Source organism: Balaenoptera borealis (genome assembly GCF_965194805.1).
Source record: "Balaenoptera borealis genome assembly, chromosome: 1".
NCBI classification, from domain to species: Eukaryota; Metazoa; Chordata; class Mammalia; order Artiodactyla; family Balaenopteridae; genus Balaenoptera; species Balaenoptera borealis.
Window position 1 is genome coordinate 36366378 of NC_138860.1, and position 20015 is coordinate 36386392.

Below are 20015 nucleotides of genomic sequence, written 5' to 3' on the forward strand. Positions count from 1 at the left end.
CCTTAGCCTAGATTCCTAGAATTGCTAGGGATAAGTGTATGAACATTTAGATGCTTAGTAAATATAGCCAAATGACTTTCTAGAAGGTTAGTTCTAACTTGATCATATGTTAAATAATTAATCTATCTGGATGTATTGTGTTTCTGGATTCTTTTGTTGTTGTTGTTGTATTGATCTGTCTATTCTATCACAAACCACTTTGTGTTTAAATAGTATAGCTTTCTACTATTATAATATCTGATAAAGCAAGAATCCCCTCACTATAATTTTTTAAGCTTTTCCTCTCTCTTCTGTTTGTTCTTACAGGAGTTTTAGATGATTTGTCATTTTCTAAAAACAGATATGTTGTGATTGCATTTAAGTTTATAGATTAACTGTTGAGAACTGGCACATTTTCTGTAATGCTTTCCCATTCAGAAATTTACTAGACCTTTCTATTTGTTCAAGTAATGTTTTCTCTCGCTTGGTTGTTTTCATGACTCCTTAAATATACGACTAGGTTTCTATATTTTGTTATGTTTTATTATCCAGAAATTAGACATACTTTTACATTTTATTTTTAATTCATTCTTTTTAAAAAACATTTGTATCCATAAAGTAATGTTGCCATAGTGGATCATGTGATATTTGGTGAGGACACAATCAAATGAGCAGTGCTTGGGAATTTTGATTAGAAAAGTTTCCATAGTGGAGAAGATATTTCAGGTGCATCTCAAGAGAGTGTAAACAAGGGGAGAAAGGTATTCCAGGTAGAAGGAGCAGTTTGAGCAAAGACCCAGAGGCTTGTCATTCCATTATATATTATGAGAACTACATAAGCAGTTGACATGACTGGGAAAATAGTATGTGTGATGGTGATTGAAGGTGAAGGTGGCATAGGTTTATGTGGAGGAGTGACATAAAAGACCCCTCTGACCACATACATCTTGTGGAAATTACAGAATATTCTGATAGGTGCAAAGGATACATTTTTAGCAAATGATATCATCAGGCATCAGCCTGGAAATGTTCCGTGTGCTCAGGTTCTTAAGTCTCCATACATGCTAGTGTTAGGGAGGATAATCATGTGAAGTCTTACCAAATCTCAGGTAACTTCCAGTGGGGGATGATCAAGTCATGTCACCCTAAACATGTCACCCACAAACTCCAGCAAAATTACTTTAATATGCCAAGTCACTTGGATCTATCTAAATGATCTGATTACACTGTTCACAGTTCTATAATGCCTAGTGCAGGCATCAGACATGAAGGGGTTACATTGAAACTATGTAATAGTGGCATCTTTGAACCTGAATAGTTTGCTCTAAGCCTGGGAGGGCCTGAGCACAGTTGGTCTTGCAAGGGTTTACATTTGAGATGTACTTTAGGCAGTAGTGTTTATCAGAGTATGTATCACATAACCCTGGTTTTGTGAATGATTTCAGGAGAAACAGTGTTCTCTGACCAAAAAAGATTGGGAAATACTTCATACTACATTTTTCTCATGGAGATTCACAATGACCATGAGAATATTTAAAGTTCTACAATAAAGATGCCTGTTTAATTTTTTAAAAACTAATCTCTCAAACTAGTTGGACTGCAGAACTTTTTTTTTCTCATATAAGGCTTTTAACATCCCATTGAACTAATGTTTAATTTAACAGTCTTGGGGAAATCTGGAAAGATGGTCAAGAGCTAGATCATCAAAAGCCTTGCATGTGATGACAAGGAATTGGTGTTTATCCTGTAGAATCTTAAGCGAAGAAGCAATACGTTCAGATTTGCATTTTCAAAAGAAGGGGCGGTACTGGGCTGTCAACAAAAGCAGCAGTGGTGGGGCTCAAGAGGATGGAATAGATGTAAGAAATGCCTTCACTATGAAGAAGATAGGCTTTCCAGGATTTAGTGAATTGATGAATGTGGGGAGAAGGGGACACAAAGAATGAGTCAAGCAGATGTCACTGGGTGGGCCCAACGGTTCATCAAAAGAAGAGAGGGACATGTTTGTGGGGAAAGATGATGAGTTCACTTCTGACCTGCTACTTCCAGGCACCCATGACGTAGGACTCAAGAGAGAGGACTGGACTCAGGTAGATGACATTTAAATCACAATTGAAGCCTTGGTACTAAACAGAACATAGAAGATTAAAATAGGGATGAGAACAGATCTCAAAAGGACAGTAATGCTTAAGAGGCAGGAGAGGAAGGAACAGTCAGAAGTAAGATGAAAGGGGAAAATAGTTTCACAGAATTCAAGACAGAAAAAGGTCTCAAGAAAACAAAACTAGGGATGTCATTTGCATGGCTTTCCTCACAGGAAGTTAGAAGATAATTTTAGCCAAGTGTAATTTAAATAGAAGTTTAAGTAAAATAGAAATGTGGTCTCTATCTCCTTCCTTCCTGCTACTAAGTTTGCTATCAGAGCATTACATGTGTAGGAAAATTTGCAAGCTTTGGGAATGCCTACAAGCTCAAATAATTCATAATGTTCCAGTCTGATTATTAAGGTTATTAACATGTTTTTATCAAATACTATATGTAAGTGCCTCAGTTAATATGAACTAAACGTATATGTTAAACTAAATTCTTAAGCATCACTCACTTGTTTTATTTCCATTTTCTAACTGACTTCAATTTAGTTTCTGATACTTGATGTAGACATTTGAGTTGCCTTGAATACTTTTTGTAAGATGAGTAATGAATCATTCGAAAATTGATGTCTAGTAACAAAATTAAATATTTTTAAAAGTCATCCAAACATGTGAAGAAGAGAGTATGTTATTTTTTTTTCTTGTCTTCTAAGATATTTTAATAAAACCTAAATCTCACATTAACCTAAAAGTTACCATTTTATAATAATTTTAATGTATCTTCCCCTTAAATATGTAAGTTGACCTCTTAAATGTGATAGTGAGTGACAGGCTGTAAGTACTCTCAACAGTAATCTTTTTTCCCCAATAATTTTGTATTACTTTATCTCAGAGTTCTACATGATAGTACAATCACATTTTATTGTCCTTTGCTAATTTTGGCAAAGAGTTTTAGAAGCACAGCAAAGTACATGTGTTTTCAGAGAATAAAAGTAAAAATGTCTTCAAAATCATTTAAAGCTTTTAGCGCTGCATGACTATGTAAGGATTTTGAATTAAACATCAAATCTAAAAAATTTCTTTTTAAGTTAGATTGGAAGATTGGTTCTCCAAAGGTAAATTTATGATCATATTATAAAATGAAAGCTTATGACTTTTTTTCAATCTGGGAGTCATAGTTATTAGTCATTAAGAGTCCTGCCTAATATCAACTTCTGTCTTGGATACTTAGCAGCTTAGCAAGTTATTTTTATGGGTCTTTCCAAAAAATGGGGTTACTTCATAGGATATTTAAGACAATAAAATGAAATCATCCATGAAAAGTACTTACTTGGTGTTGGGAATTATGGAAAGGAAACAACTTTTACACCTTTATAATAATCATGGCCAATGAGTAAAGAATTTCTTTTTTCTTTTTTCTTCCATTTAGCAATTATTATACAAATACAAGCCGTAAAGAAGACATTCATTTAGAAACACTGGAAGTATATTCTGTTGATCCATACAACCTAGCAAACTAATCAGAAGAAAAACTGGTATCTAATGAAATTTTAAATATTCTTATTAATTTATATGTCAAAATTTCCTTCAATTTAAATTTATCAATAAGCATAGTACTAAATATGTATGGTTCTGTTGCACATCTTTACTAATCATGCACAAAAATTGTTAGCTTATCTATTTCACATTGCCAACTATGTCCCTGTTTTTGTTAAAATTTATTCATCTATTCAACAAATATTTAAATAAATAGCAAAATAATTAAGAATAAGATAAATAAGAACATGATTAAGTATTGTGGAGAAAAAGAAAGCAGGAAAGGGGATAGATAGGCCAGGGTAGTTGGAAGAGAAGTCCTCACTAAGAAAATGACATTTGAGCAAAGACTAATGTGAAGTAAGGAGCTAGCCTTGTAAAGAAAAGAGCATTCCAGGAAGAAAGAACAGTAAGTGCAAAGATCATAATAAGGTGGAGTGTTCCTGCTGCAGTGTGGCCTTGCATGGACTGACCAAGGGAGAGAGCAGCAGAGACAAAACCAGAGAGGTACAGGAGGAGGGTGAGGATGGTCGACCCTACAGAGTATGCTAGGTCATCGTAATGAGCTTAGTGTTTATTCTGAGATGGGAACAACTGGAGGGTTTTAAGCAGAGAAGCAAATGATCACTTTAACTGCTGTGTTAAGAAGAGAGTGTATGTAGCCATGGGTGGAAGATGGGGAATCCCTGTGGACCCTATCACAGAACTCCAATAAATTGTGAGGGGCCACCAACAAGCTGGTGAGAAGAATTCAGATTCTGCATGCATTTTTGAGATAGCGACAGTAGAGTTTGCTGACAGTTTGTATCAGGATATGAGAGAAAGGGAGGAGTCGATGATGATGCCTGGGTTTTTTGGCCTGAGTAACTGGAAGGACAAAATTGCCATTAATTAAGACAACTGAGAATGGAAAGCAAGACTGGGAAGAAAAATGAGTTCCACCTTGGAGATGTTAAGTGTTAGATATCTAATAGATATCCACGTACAAGTGTCGAAGAGGTAGCTGGATGTACAGGTCAGCGCTTCGGGAATAGGACCAGGCTTGGCATACAAATTTGGGCCTTGTCAGTGTATGGATGTACAGAATAATGAAACCGAGTAAGATCAGCAAGGGGGTGAAAGAGGCTAGCGAAGAGGAAAAGTCCAAGTGCTGAGCCCTGGATCCTCCAACATTAGGAGTCATGGAGTGGGGAGGAGCCAACACAGGGGTGAAGAAGCAGCTCTGATTCAGGAGAGAACCCCAGAGTGTGGTGTTCTAGAGTCATGCAAAGAGAGAACTTTAATGAGGATGGAGTGACAGACCCTGTCAAATGCTGCTGAGAGATCAAGAAAGATTAGTCGTGAAAACTGACCATTGTGTTTAGCAGCACAAGATTTGCTAGTGAACTTGACAAGTGCAGTTTTGGTGTAGAGGAAAGAGGCAAATTAGAGCTGATTGAAGTGGCCTTAAGAGAGAATGAAAGGAGAGAAATTGGAGATATTAACTCTTTCAAGGAGTTTTTCTATAAAGAGGAGCAGATAAGTAGAGTAATGGCAAGAATAAGAAGTAAAGGGAAGTATTTTTAAGAGTGGAGGAATAGCTGTTATTCCCCTAAGGTGAAGAGAATATTTAGTAGGAAGGGGGAAAATGATGGCAGGAAAGAAAAGGAAGAATTGCTGGAGCAACATCTGGGTAAGCTAGAAGGAGTGGGATCCAGGACTTAAGCAGAGGAGTAGACCTTAGATAGGAGCATGGCCTTAATAACAGGAGGGAAGGTAGAATATATGGGTGCAGATGAAGGTAGGTGGGGAGATGTGATGGTGAAAGCACATGTGGAAGTTCTCTTCTGATGCTTCTGTTTTTTCAGTGAATAAAAAGAAAAATGATCAGCTGAGAGGGAGATTAGGAAAGGAGATGTTAGAGATTTAAGGAGAAACGAGAAGGTATTAAATAGTCACCATGAGAGTTGAAACCTGAATGATAGGGAGTATAGAAAGGTTGACAGGCAACATGAAGAGTCCCCCTGAGGTTCCCAGGAGAAAAAGGGGGTGAACATTTGACAGTTTGCTAAGCCCAGGCTGTACGCTGAGGCTCTTTCATGCCTTATCTCATTTAGCCCTCACTATAACTTTAAAAGGTGTGTATTATTCCAAGATAATACCTAGGTGAGCATATAATATCCCAGCTGAGAAAACCAAGGCGAAAAGGCTCTCTTGGCCAAAGACTTGGGGGTCAGTATTTAGCAAAGGTAGAATTCAAGCTCCAATCTGACTTCAAGCTGCTTTCTCCTACATAATCTATAAGATATAAAATAAAGATACCACCTCTGCCCTCTTGGAACTTATTTTAGTAACAAAAATAAGACATATACATATCATAGTGTAAGATTAAGTGCTATAAACAAGATACAGAAAAATTGCTGTGGCAGTTGAGGAAGAAAAGCTTCCTTGTTGCTAGTGAGTCATAGCCAAAGGGAAGAAGAGAACAGGAGAGACTACCAGAGTGATATCTAAATCCAAAGCCATGGGGGCCCAAAGTAAAGTTATTACCTAAATGTTTGTTGAATGAATATTTGAATGAATGAGAATGAAACCATTGCTTCAATTTCTCCCTCATTTATTCTTATTCATATTTATCAGTATAAAATTTAATTATTATTTGCTTTACTTCATGTTATATGAAGAAGGACCACCTAATTGAATGATACCTTCTCATAGGCTTGATGCTCCATTATTTATAGCACTTGTAATTGGTATCTATAGAGAGAATGTTAACGCTCATATTTAAACTTTGAGTTATACCACTGCCTTTCATGCTGTCTCCTAAATAGAAATTCATCTATTTCAGTATGCCTTGCTGCTTGGAACCCAACTGAACATCGGTTGGAGAGAAACTTAATATCAGCAAGTCTATTGGTATGGTCTCAACATCAGTGAGATTATTTCATAAGTTTTAACTCCTACATGCACTTAGCCTCAAGCAAAACAAAGAAAGTTTGCTTGATGATAAAGATGGGAGCCCAGTTTTACTGCTACGTGCTCTTCAAGGACTTTTTGAAGCCTCACCTGTGACATACTTGGAGCCAGGCTATGGATATAAACAGTTACATAGCTCTGAAAATAGTCACATTTTTTAGGAAGGCACTAAAAAGAGCTGTCCTCATGTCTAGACTCTTCTTTTTATAATCAGCATACTTACTGTTACCATATACTTTTGGTTATAGTGTAGTTTTAATTATTTAAGCAAAGTATGAAGCATAGCCTGTGGTTATGATGGGCATACATTTTTTGGGAAGTCTGATTTTATTTTAATAGGAGTATCTTTCTCTGATATAGTTAAACGTTTCACTTTTATTTCTGCTTGGTTTAAGTTTTTCTCATCGTATATACTTTACCTTTGCATAATCACTCAGTAATTCCAATTTGCACAATTTTTTTAAATCATGGGAGTCAAGTTTTAATTCTGAAGTTTAATTATGAAGTAACTGTAGTTGCCTGTAAAATGTCATTTGATAATGTGTACATTCATCATTCAAATAAATGTTGTCTTTAAAGAAAAACACTTGCCTTATGTGATTTTTTTTTTTTTTCTGGAGTCAATGAACTCTTGAATAACAGACATAGTCTTAGGGTTTTTAGAGTTCCTGATTTAACGTTTATGCATTCTGGATCCCACCACTTCATCATGTTAGCCAAACTCTCAACCCCCAAACTCAGTTCCCTCATCCTTAAGACTTATCCAGCCAATACATTCCCCCAGGGCACTCATTCTCTCCTTCCACACTCTAAATCCAGCTGTCAGTTTTCTCTGTTCCAGCATTTCAATTATTGAGGAAATAAAATCTTGCTCATTGGCTACCACAGACTTACTCTCCCCATTTTCTCTTAGACTGTGTATGCTGTTTGACATCTTCTTTTTAAAATTGTGGTTTAAAAAAACATGTAACATAAAATTTACGATCTTAACCATTTTTAGTGTACAGTTCAGAAGTATAGAAGTAAGTATATTCACATTGCTATGCAACAGATCTCCAGAACTCTTTCATCTTACAAAACTGAAGCTCTTTATCCATTAAACAGTAACTCCACGTTCCCTTCATCCTTCAGCCCCTGCCAACCACCATTCTACTTTCCATTTCTATGAATTTGACTACTTTAGATACCTCATATAAGTGGAACCATACAGTATTTGTCTTTTTGTGACAGGTTTATTTCACTTAGTATAGTGTCTTCAAGGTCCATCTATGTTGTAGCATGTGTCAGAATTTTTCTTCAGACTGAAAAATATTTCACTGTATGTATATACAATATTTTTTTATCCATTCATCCATCAGTGGACATTTAGGTTGTAATGCTGCTATGAACATGGGTGTGTGGATATCTCTTCAAGACATTGCTTTCAGTTCTTTTGGATATGTACCCAGAAGTAGTATGCTGTTTGGTATCTTATTCATTCACAGTCAGTACCGTTTTCATTTCTACAACTCATCTGTTCATGCACCTCAAGCCATCTGCTCTATTATACCTTCATCTCTACTCTATTCTCCTTCCTTATCATAGCAGAGGATGAAAACATCACAGGATAACTCTATTTCCTCTCCCTTCACCTCCAAGCTTATCTATACCCACTCATCCTTATTCTCATTTCCACCTACCACTTTTTACAGACTATACAGTTCTCTTCTCATCCCTTTCTGTTTCTTCCAGGATATTGCTCCCTCAGTAATACCATCTCTCATCACTGGCTTCTTCTTTCCACCTACAAATATGTTCAAGCCAGTACCCATTCAGCTGTAAGTGACAGAAATCCATCTCACACTGGCTTAAACCAAAAAGGAATTTTATTATGTCACATGAGAGAAAAGGTCAAGCGTGCAGCTGGCTTCAGTCAAAATGGGAATTAACTATTCAAATCATATCCTCAGGACTCTGTTCCATTCCCTGGTTCTGTTTTTTCTTGCTGGACTCATTCTCTGATAGACACTCCCTAAAAACTGGCAAAATGTTTGTTGACGATGCCAAGTGCACATCTCGTCAGCTTAGCATTCCAGCACAGTGAACTTCTCTTGTCCAATAGCTCCTGCAAAAGTGCATTAATTACCTCTGATTTGTCCAACTAGGGTCACATGTCCCCATTTCAACCACTTACTAGGATGAGAGCAGTGAAATAAGCAGATGACAAGGCCTCGGCTGCTTGTCCAGGCTTAGAGCTACGGATAGGATTGATCTACCTCAGTTGTTCTCAAGTGGGGCACTCACACCTCTTCCCCACAGAGGACATTTGGCAATGTCTATAGACATTTGTGATTGTTACAGCTGGAGGAGGGGAGTGCTACTGGCATCTAGTGGGTAGAAGTCAGAGATGCTGCTAAACATCTTACAGTGCACAGGACAGCCCCCAAAACAAAGAATTGTCTGTTCAACGTGTCAATAGTGTTGTATTTGAGAAACCATGGTCCACCTGAACCACATGGAACTGTGGAAAAGAGGAAAAATCAGGGGCCCAATTCCAGAAGAAGGGGCCCAGTTAAAGCAACAAATATCCACCGCCAAACCTGAAAACAAATCCTCCCCAAACCATCCATGCTTTCTCTCTTAAACTATCTCCCTTCTCTTTACCACTAAATTTTCTGAAAAAGGGGTTGACCTTAGCTGATTTACTCATTTCATTTATTCACTTAACAAACAATTGTAGAAATCATTCTTGTGTGCTAAGCAATGTTTTAGGTTGTGGGATATAGCAGTGATAAATGGACATGTTCTCTCATGTAGCTTTTATTCTAGTGAAGAAAGGCAGACAACAAGCAGATTGTCAGATGGAAATAAAATGAAAAAATAAGTAAAATTTTTAAAATTATATGAAGCAGAGAAAGAGGAAAGGAAGTTCTGAATGGACATGCAATTGTAAATAGTGGTCAGAGAAGGCTTCACTGAGAAGATCACATTTAAGCAAAAAAACTCAAGGAGATGACGGAGGTAGCCATGCAGATAGATATCTGGTCAGAAAGTGTTCCAAGCAAAAGAAACATTAGGTGAAAACAAAAAAACAGCAGAACAAACAAAAACAAAAAACAAACAAACCAACCAAAAAAAATCAAAGAGGGACTATGTCTGCTGCATTTGGAGAAATTTGTTTGCATGCTTATGGTAAAATCCAGTAGAAAGGGGGGAAATAATGATTCTGGAGAAAGAGGGGAATTCCTGGAGTGAGGTCTTTGAGCAAGTAAGAACAAATTGAATCTAGTGCACTAGTGGAGAAGTTAGCCTTCGATAAGGGTGTGAACAATATAACCATACTAAGAGGAGATAAGGAAACTATATAAACCAGATAGAGGTATTGGGATTAAATAATGAGAGAAGTTTGTGGAAGTTTTCTTTGATTTTTTTCTATTTTTTCTGGAAAAAAAAAAAAGAAGTGAAGCTATAAACAGAGACTAAGAATGATGGAGAAGTCAGAGTTCAATGTCAAAATAAAAAATTTGAAATAGTCACTTGGAAGAATGAGAGAGTAAATGGACTAGGTAACTATAGTAAGAACACCAGACAGCATTACAAAGGTCCATTTGAAATGAGTTGTCATTAAACAGACTAGTTCTCATGGATATGTGTTTTTCTCCAACCACATTCAGTTTCATGGGTACAGGGGCAAAATTATGGAGAAATGAATCTAACCAAGACTGTTCATTTAATAAATATGATAAAGTGGGAGAAGGGTAAAGAAGCCGAGGTTGTATGCAAGATAGTGATTATAATGATCAACCATGGAATTTAACCTGGTAAGGATGAAAGTGAGGACACTAAGGGGGTTTGAGATTGAAAGATGGTGGTAAGATCAGTGGACTGTAGGTACTGAGAGATACAAAGATTGTTGGGATCAGGGTACTAGAGGTGAAATAGAAGGATAGGATTGGTGGTTAGACAGTGGGATGGCCAAAATTATGAAGGGATTATAGTAATTGATGGTGACAGGGTCTAAGGTATGGCCATGGGCATAAGTGGCAGAGTAGAAGGAAGAACAAGATCGTTGGCAGAGAAGAGGTCAAGGTGCCGAAAGGCCAGGTATTTGGAAAATACCATCACTGTGAATATCAAATCACTGAGGACTATGACAGGAGTAACAGTAGAGGAGTTTGCCATGAGCTAGGAGCTAAAACCTTCAAGATATGAGGGAAAAAAGCAGATGTTAGGAGATTAGTGTAAAAAGAAGTGGTAATGAGTGGCATATTCTGATAGCATGTGAGGTAAGCCTGGGGAATTGAATCTTCTATTCCCTTTTCCATGGCCTACCATGATCTGGCTTCTTTTTCCATTGCTCTGTTGAGAATATCTTGAAAGGATAATATCAAATCCTTGATAGAGTGGTATTAAAGTATTAAAAAGGAGGTGTGGTAAGTGATGTGATCAAAGTAGATGTTTCTTGCAGTAGAGTCTTGGGAGAGAGTCTAATGGAAACGAATGGAAAATTAAGAACATATCTGGCCTTTGGGACACTGCCCTTTCTCAACTAGTGAGGGTAGGAAGTGAGACTTGAATAAAAGGGACAAATGAAGTAAGACAGTATTCTGGATTGTTTGTGTGAGCTAAGGCTGTACATGTTGAGTGATATAGGTTTGCTGGACTGTGTGTACATGGGTTTCCAACAGTGAAAGTACACTGAGTAGAGATCGTTTTCAACCTTGAGTGTCTTTACTCCACCATGAATCATATCTATGCATGGAGGAGAAAAGAGCTAGCATATTTACTGAAATATCTGCTACAATATCTTTTCAACCCTCATCCACCTCTCCTCTCTACAGCATTTGATATTTGGAATTACTCCACTCTCCATACGACTTGTTCTGACTCTTGCTTTAGAAATGAGTGGCTCTTGTTTCTACTAATTTTTAAATCTGGAGTTCTTGTCTTAGGAACCACAGACCTCCAAAAATTCGTGGCTAGAACTGTATTTCAGTATAACCAGTTTTCTTTGTAATCCTATGTACTTTATTTTTTACATCTAAAAAATAATTCTGAGAAGAACAAAAATGTTAAAAACCTCTGGTTGATAAGTCAGACAGAAAAAGACAAATGCTGTATGTTATCATTTGTATGTGGAATCTAAAAAATAAAACAAAAGAATTAATATAGGGCTTCCCTGGTGGTGCAGTGGTTAAGAACCCGCCTGCCAATGCAGGGGACACGTGTTTGCGCCTTGGTCCCAGAAGATCCCACATGTCGCAGAGCAACTAAGCCCATGCGCCACAATTACTGAGTCTGTGCTCTAGAGCCCTCAAGCCACAACTACTGAGCCCACATGCCACAACTACTGAAGCCTGCATGCCTAGAGCCCATGCTCTGCAACAAGAGAAACCACGGCAGTGAGAAGCCCACGTACCACAACGGAGAGTAGCCCCCACTTACTGCAACTAGAGAAAGCCCGTGTGCAGCAATGAAGACCCAACACAGCCAAGAATAAAAACAAATAAATTAATTAATTTTTTAAAAATGAATGAATATAACAGAATAGAAACAGACTCACAGATATAAGGAACAAACTAGTGGTTACCAGTAGGGAGAGGGAGGGGGTGAGGGACAAGATAGGGGTAGGGGACTAAGAGGTACAAACTACTATGTATTAATAAATAAGGTACAAGGGTATATCATACAGCACAGGGAATATAGCCAATATTTTATAATAACTTTAAATGGAATATAATCAATAAAAATTTTGAATCACTATGTTGTACAACTGAAACTAATATTGTACATCAACTATACTTCAACAAAAAAATTTTAAAACCTCTAGATGAATCCTTATCTTTCTATTGTTTATTGTACATGTTCTCCCTTAGCAGACCCAACAATTCCTGAGATTTTTAACCCTCTTCCATCCATTTCCTTTTCAGAAGTCCTCTTTATGGGCCTTACTAGAAGTCGAGCTTCATAATCAACAAACTACCTATATTCCCAAACTTTTCCTAGAACATTCCCACACCTCCTGGCTGTCACGAAACTCCATTTGTCCCATGACCATAACTTTCTCAGTTAAAAATCCAAATAGCCTTTGACATTCTCCCTTGATCAGGCTACCCTCCCTCCTCCATATTAATTTCCTGTTACTGCTATAACAAATTACCTTGAATCTTAAAACAACACAGATTTTTGTTTTAACAATTCTGGAGGTCAGAAGTCTAAAATGAGTATTACAGGGCAGGACCAAGGTGTTGGTGGGACTGACTCCTTCTGAAAGCTCCAGAAAAGAATCTGTTCCTTGCCTCTTCCAGCTTCTAGAGGTAGCTGGCATTCCTTGGCTTATGGCAGCATCACTCCAATCTCTGCTTCAGACATTGCCTTTTTCCACTTGTTCTGTTGCCTTCCTCTTATAAGAACCCCTTTGATTATGTTGCCCACTCAGATAATACAGGATAATCTCCCCACCTCAAACTCCTTAATTTAATCACACCTGCAAAATCCCTCTTGCCACATAAGGTGACATATCACACGTCGTGGGGAATAGGATGGGGACATCTTGGGGGCCATTATTCTGCCTACCACACACCCCCATTTCTCTCATCTTTGAATTCTTACCTTTCCCTCCCCCATACTTCTTATTTCAGTAAATAGCACTACCATTCATTTTGAATCCTCAGGCTAACTATTGATTCCCTTCTTTTTCTCACCACTAACTTTAAGAAAGAAATTAACCAAAATCCAATGCTTGAGCAAATTTTGTTCATCTCCAATATCTTTCTTAATTGTCTACTTTATCACCAGTCACAGTCGCCACCAAATCCCACCCAGATGATGGCAAAAGCCTCCTTGCTGGTCTCCGCTATTGCCTTATTCCTATCCAGTCTCTATACTATAGACAGAATCATACTTTTTAAAATGCAAATTTGATTTAGTCACTCTCTTTTAAAAAATCTTTCAGTGGCTTAGTGTATCTCAATTCAACATAAAGAAATTGGTTCTTCATATTCCCTGTACACTGTGCATGCTGCCTGCAACTGTTGCTTCAACAGAGAGAGCAGGCATTTCTTTAGGTGACCTACCCACGTGGATTCTTGAGAAGGGGAAAAGTCGTGCAGGGGTGTATAAAAGCGAACTTGTGAGAATCCACCGCCTTTGTCTGGAACTGCCCATCCTCCCACGTGGAATACATCAAGGAGCTGAAAGCGCTGCCAGATTTTCCTCCTGTATCTGGATCTCTAAGCTGGTCTTTGGGAGTGATACTTGTTAGAAGCAATGCAAACTGGGAGTAAACAAGACCTTGCTCACCAAGGGGAAGTTGTGGTCAAAAGGTTTTTGTCCCGGAACCTCCGCCACGCTTCCCAGACCCTGGGAGCGGAACCGGGTGTGTGGTACTTCTCTCGGCTGCACTTTCCCCTGACTTCGATTTTCTCAGAGATCGCATCTGGTTACTAGAGGCCCTTGGGGAGGATGCGAGCCACTTCTCCGAGGAGCCAGGAGCCTCTCCTGCCGCCAGCGCTGCCTACCTCCTGTCCCGGAGGAGCCCTCCTGGCGGTTCTGGTGCTGCTCGCGCTGCCGGCGGCCTGGGGTGAGATGCGGGCGGGCGTGGGAGCGGGCGCGGTGGGCACTACCTCGTTGGCCCTCGCGTCCGAAGTGTCTCTTAACATGCGTTAAGCGCGCGAGAAGGCAAGTCGGCTCCGGGATTCCCTCTGTGTCCCGGGACCCTGGTGGCACTGGTCGAATTCCTCTCTTCGGGGGGCTTATGTTGTGCTCAGCGCAGACGATGAACAGGTGCTGCACGGAATTGCTTGCCTTTGTGTTAATACAGAGACTGGCTTATAGCAGTGTGGCGCTGATCACAGGGAAAGAAAGGGGGGTTGGAAGTTCGACAAACTTGGGTTCTAATCCTAGAAACATATTAATTGTGAGGAAAGTTACTACACGTGTTTCGTCGTCTGTCAATGCGAATACTGATCTCTGTACCTCACGGGGTTGGTACCTAAATGGCATAAAGCGTGTCAAAGGTCTAACACAGGGCCTGCCACTTGATTTCTATCGTCATTACTTCAGCTCTTTGTTCACGAGGGTGTTTGGACAAGCAGTCCAGGGGTTGCAGTTATCACCTGAAAAGTGCCCTGCATCTGGCTATATTCACCCCACCCACACCCCAAACAACCACTGCCATCATTACAGATCCCAGGTGCTTGGGGTTAGAAGAGCTAGCTAAGCCGCAGAACCCTCAGTGTAACGGTTACCAGTAGAAGGAAAGTGTAGAGATGTTTACATATTGTCCCATTTTAGTCGATTGTTTAGAACAAAACTATCATGAAAATTTTGACGTGGCATCCTCCCTTCCTTCCGTTAGCTTCAAACAGGTAAACAGAGATTAGAGCCCTTCTCTTCTTATTTTTTACTTTCCTAGAAGTCTTCTTAGTTGCTTAGACTTGTGTCAACATCTTGGTTGAAGTGACAGTCTTTTTTTGTCCAGCCTCTTGACAACGCAGTTTGTTCTTTGCTGTCACTAGATGTTTTGCATTCATTATTTGATTGTGCCTTCTCTTCTAAGAGGAAAAGGGAAACCAAGTTTCCAAAGAAATTGTTATTAATATCTTATCTCCTTAGATGTCATAAAAGAACCTGTTCGGTGAAGAAATGGGATAAAACCTAAAGCTTTATTTTCAGAGGCAAAGCATGCCAAGTAAATTAAGCAATCTGTGCTTATAATTTTTGTGGACTTTGTGGGTATCTGGCCCCCTTCTTACTGGAATGTTGTTGTAGCCTGTCCGTGTTTATTAAATTACTATTATAGTACAGTCCCAGACACTATTTTTTTCAATGTCAATTTATCTCTTTATTTTTAATGTAACATTTGTTCAATTTATGGAACTAATTTTTTTAACATCTTTATTAGAATATAATTGCTTTACAATGTTGTGTTAGTTTCTGCTGCATAACAAAGTGAATCAGCTATATGTATACATATACCCTCATATCCCCTTCCTCTTGCGTCTCCCTCCCACCCTCCCTATCTCATCCCTCTAGGTCGTCACAAAGCTCCGAGCTGATCTCCCCGTGCGAGGCAGCTTCTTCCCACTAGCTATCTATTTTACATTTGGTAGTGTATATATGTCAGTGCTACTCTCTCACTTCGTCCCAGCTTACCCTTCCCCCTCCCCGCCAGACACTATTAATTACAAAAAAAAATTTCCTAAGGTCATCATAATAACTTCAAAATGTGAAACAGCCTAAACTAAACTATCTAGTAATTTACTTGCCAAAGTAATTTAGCTAAAGAAAATGCTGATGGAATGCTGACAGTGTGCACAGCACTTTGGAGTTTGAAAGAAATGTAAGAGAGAGCTATGCCTCCAAGGTGTATGCATACAGGGTGGTATGGTGGTGGGTTTTTATGAAATCTCCTTAATTAGGAGGCCAGGGTTCTGGTTTGTCCAGCCTCTGCTACTTACTAGCTGGGAGCCTTGAACCCAGCAAGTCAATTAACATTCCTGATCTTGAGGGTCCACACATATAAAATAAACATAATTGACATTCTGCTATCTGAGAGGGTTATTGTAAAAATCAGATGAGGTAGTGTACGTGACAGGGTTTTATAACCTGAAAATCCCCATGGGGATCTACAAAACCATGACTAGGAAGTCACACAAGAGCCTGAAGGCCATGGGGTGATTGAAAAGGGAGACAGCTCCAGTGATCTTCACCTGAGGGGAAGCAGCATGGCTTTAACAGCACTAGAGGAGTGAATCCCCCCCCCCCAAAAAAGATTGTAAAGCATGTTTCACAGATATATTTATTTTACATAAAAGTTAGCACACTAGTTAAGCATTACTAGGACCACTTTGAACATAGAGCAGACTCTGGCACCCTCACTGGGTCCTCGGGTCAGATCTCACTGTTACCCTGGTGTGGAAAGATGCAAGGTAGAAAGGAGGGGCATTCCAGTTGGCTTTCTGTAATTTGTGACCTATTTCAGTTTACATATGCTCAGATGAGTAGATTTATGTTACCTAGCTTTATCTAATATAACCTTCACAGTGGGACAAGTAACTTCAAAATTTTCCTGCATAGAAACAATAATTCTAATAGGGCCAACTCAAGCAAACAATTGAACGGCATAGCTGACAATCTCCTCCACACACACAGCCATTAAGAGGAAGAAACCCTGTCGGTTTAATCATAACTGACCAAAAGTTGACAAAAACAAAAAAATATCTAGAAAGTATCAAGAAGACAAGTTGAAATGTAGCTTTATATTCACTACTGTTAACAGAGAAACTTACTGTGATTCCATTTGTTCCAATATGATCATATTAAGTCATCATGATTAACAAAGCATTTAAAATGTCTTTCATCTGTTTCATATTCTTTAAAGTTCAATTTATATATAATATATATTGGTATATACCTAAAATTATTAAATATACATGTTTAAATATATTTAACATTTAAATATACATATAAATTAACAATATAATTATGTTATATTCGGTAATATAACATACTGTTTTATATACATAAATTGTTATATTTATATTATAAAACATATGCTATATTTATGCTCTTATATAATATAGCATGTATGATTACATTGTATATTGCAAACATATAATTATATATAATAGCTTTATTAAGTTATGTAATATATATTATAATGTAATATCTAATATTAACTTCTTATAGTTTGTATAGATTATATATAATATATATTAACCTATATAATACATAATGTGCATATTAAATATTATATATTATTTAATACCAACTATACCAAAGTATATATTATATTATGCCATATAGAAAATCTAATGTATATTATACATTATAACAAAGTATGTAGTACATATTATATAATATATAATACACCAAATATATAACATTTAATATATATCACAAAATATATAAATATATTTAAATATTTAAATATAAAATATATAAAAAATTTAAAAGTGCATGCTCTTTTTTTCTTTAACTTACAGAGTCACTTAAGCAAAACATTCTCAGGTCCCTTCAATAAAGAGCAGAATATGCAGTATGGGGAGCAGAGCATACTCCAGGTTGTCAGCTCATGTTTGAACAGACATGGAAGAAATAATGGATAGTTTGTACTTATAGTATAGAATAAATCAACCTGCCTTGAGTAGAAGTTTTGAGTCAGGTGTATTTCAAAGTGGACTGTGTCATCCAAGACAAAAATCACAATGAGATGACACTATACATCCACCAGAATGGCTAAAATTTTAAAAACTGACCATGCCAAATATTGGTTATAAGGTGAAGTAACTAGAATTATCATGCATTGCTCATTGGTAAAATGATACAACCACTTTGGAAACAGAGTTTTGGCAGTTTCTTAAAAGGTTAAACACACATGTATCTAAGCATTTCACTCCTAGGTATTTACTCAAGAGAAATGAAAGCATATGTCCTCATAAAGACTTGTTCATGAATTTTTATAGCGGCTTTATTTGTAACAGCCAACAACTGGAAACAATTCAAAAGTCCTTCAACAGCTGAAAGGGTAAACTAAATTAAGGTGTATTTTTGCAACTGAATGTTATTCAGCAAACAAAACAAAACAAAACCATGCAAATTTTTATATGCAACACCTGGATTATTCTCAAAATAATTATGCTATGTGAAAGCTAGACAAAAATAAAAAGTACAAACTGAGTGATTCAGTTTATATGAAATTCTAGAAGTCAGATCAATCTGTGTAAGAGGAAGCAGGTTGGAGGTTGACTAGAGAAGGAGATAGAGAGATGGATGGATTACAAAGAAACATTAGGAAACTGTAGGGAGTGTGATGGAAATGTTTGTTGTCTTGATTATGGTGATCATTTCATGGAGCATACATATGTCAAGAGTCATCAAATTGTACACTTACTGTATTTAATATATCTTAATAAAGCTATACAAAAAGTTTTTTTGTAAACTCTTGTAGATCTTGAGTTTACAGAGTTCATATTAATATAGTTATCATAGGAACCAGCCATAATTTGAGGGATTGGCAATGAAGGAGGAAAAAGAGACTAGATCAAGCTTTCTCAGGTGAAGTTTCATATATTCCTTTTTATTTGGGATATTATCCAAATTTGAATTTTTAATTATTCTATATACTATACCCAAAACTCAGGTAAGAATTTTAGGTAATTAAAGGAAAGTAATGCCATTCCAAGAACTATCCATTCCATTTGCTTTTTTGTTTTAGATCTCTGTCTTCTCCTTGTGAGCTTTGCTGTGACATTCAGCCTCTCCTAGTAAAACTTTTGGCACCAGAAGGTCCATTTGGAATCTCTTCCCTTGTCCAGCATCAATGGATGAGATGAATATCAAAATTACACTCATCCCACATATCAACTAAAGAAAAGGTGAAGGCGTAACATTTGAAATCACAGGAGTTGTTTTTTATTTGGTAGCTTTTTCCTGTTTGTCACGGTGGTTCTCAAAGTGCTGTTGTCTATCAAAATCACCTGTGAAGCTTTTTAAAAAGATAGTTTTGCGGGCTGTAACCCACAACCACTAAATTAGAGCTTTTAGGGATATAGCCCAGACTCTTGATTTTTTAAAGTTTTGTAGGTAATTCATCATTCATCTATTCATTGCAACAAATATGCACAGACTACTTACAATTGAGTGCTAGGCACCTGGACTAGGTATTAGTTTAGAGGAGCAAAAATCATGGGGTTTCTTTGCCTTCATATTATGCATGTCTAATATGCATGTCTAATACCTATTGAGAGAAATAGATTTTTTAAAAGCACATAAATATAAAAAGCACAACTTATAGTAAGTGATATAAAAGGAAAAGTAAAGGGTCCAATTAGAAATTATTATGGGGGTGGGCAGAGGGAAGTAGTCCAGATTCAAAATCCCTGGGAGGGTCAGGGAAGGCTTCAAAAAGGAAGCAGCATTTTAGCAGAGACCTGGAAGAAGAGTGAAAGTCAGAATGAAGATAAAAGTAATCACATGGAGGGAATATCACAGAAAGAAGAAAGAACATATATCTTAAAGAAGGGGGAGAATGGGTTGTGGCGGGGAAGGACTACAGCTCAGTCAGAGGAGACAGTGGTACAAGATGAGGAAAGAAACACAGGCAAGGGCACTCATGCTTAACAACTGCTGGTTTAATAAAGAGAATGTGTAGTGATAGATATAAGACTGTCTAATATTAGGAAAAAATAAGTAAGAAATATGAGCTTTCTTGGGTCACCATCCTTTGCTTAAGTAGGGTACACAGATTAAGTCCCCTAATTCTGATTAAAGCCATTAAACAGGAAGAAGCAACTTAGCAACTCTGCAGGCCTAATGGATAGTTGGATCCAGTTTCTTCAGGAATTCTCATGTCTGTCAGTGGTCCGGTGGGAACCATGATAGAACTCATGGGTTGCAGAGATTAAATCCCAGTCTGAATCTGGGACACACTCATTCAGGAGAACTTCTGAGATCACTGGTCACTGAGGTCCT

The 20015-nt window shown here is 37.7% G+C and overlaps 1 protein-coding gene across 1 annotated transcript in view; it reads left to right on the forward strand.

Annotated features, from left to right (window-relative positions):
* CR1 (complement C3b/C4b receptor 1 (Knops blood group)) overlaps positions 1–20015 on the forward strand; it is a 159951-nt gene that overhangs the window by 27180 nt on the left and 112756 nt on the right. The window contains 3 exon segments of the mRNA XM_082363858.1: positions 3499–3580; positions 8292–8377; positions 13969–14121. Coding sequence (XP_082219984.1) covers positions 3499–3580; positions 8292–8377; positions 13969–14121 — 321 coding nt within the window.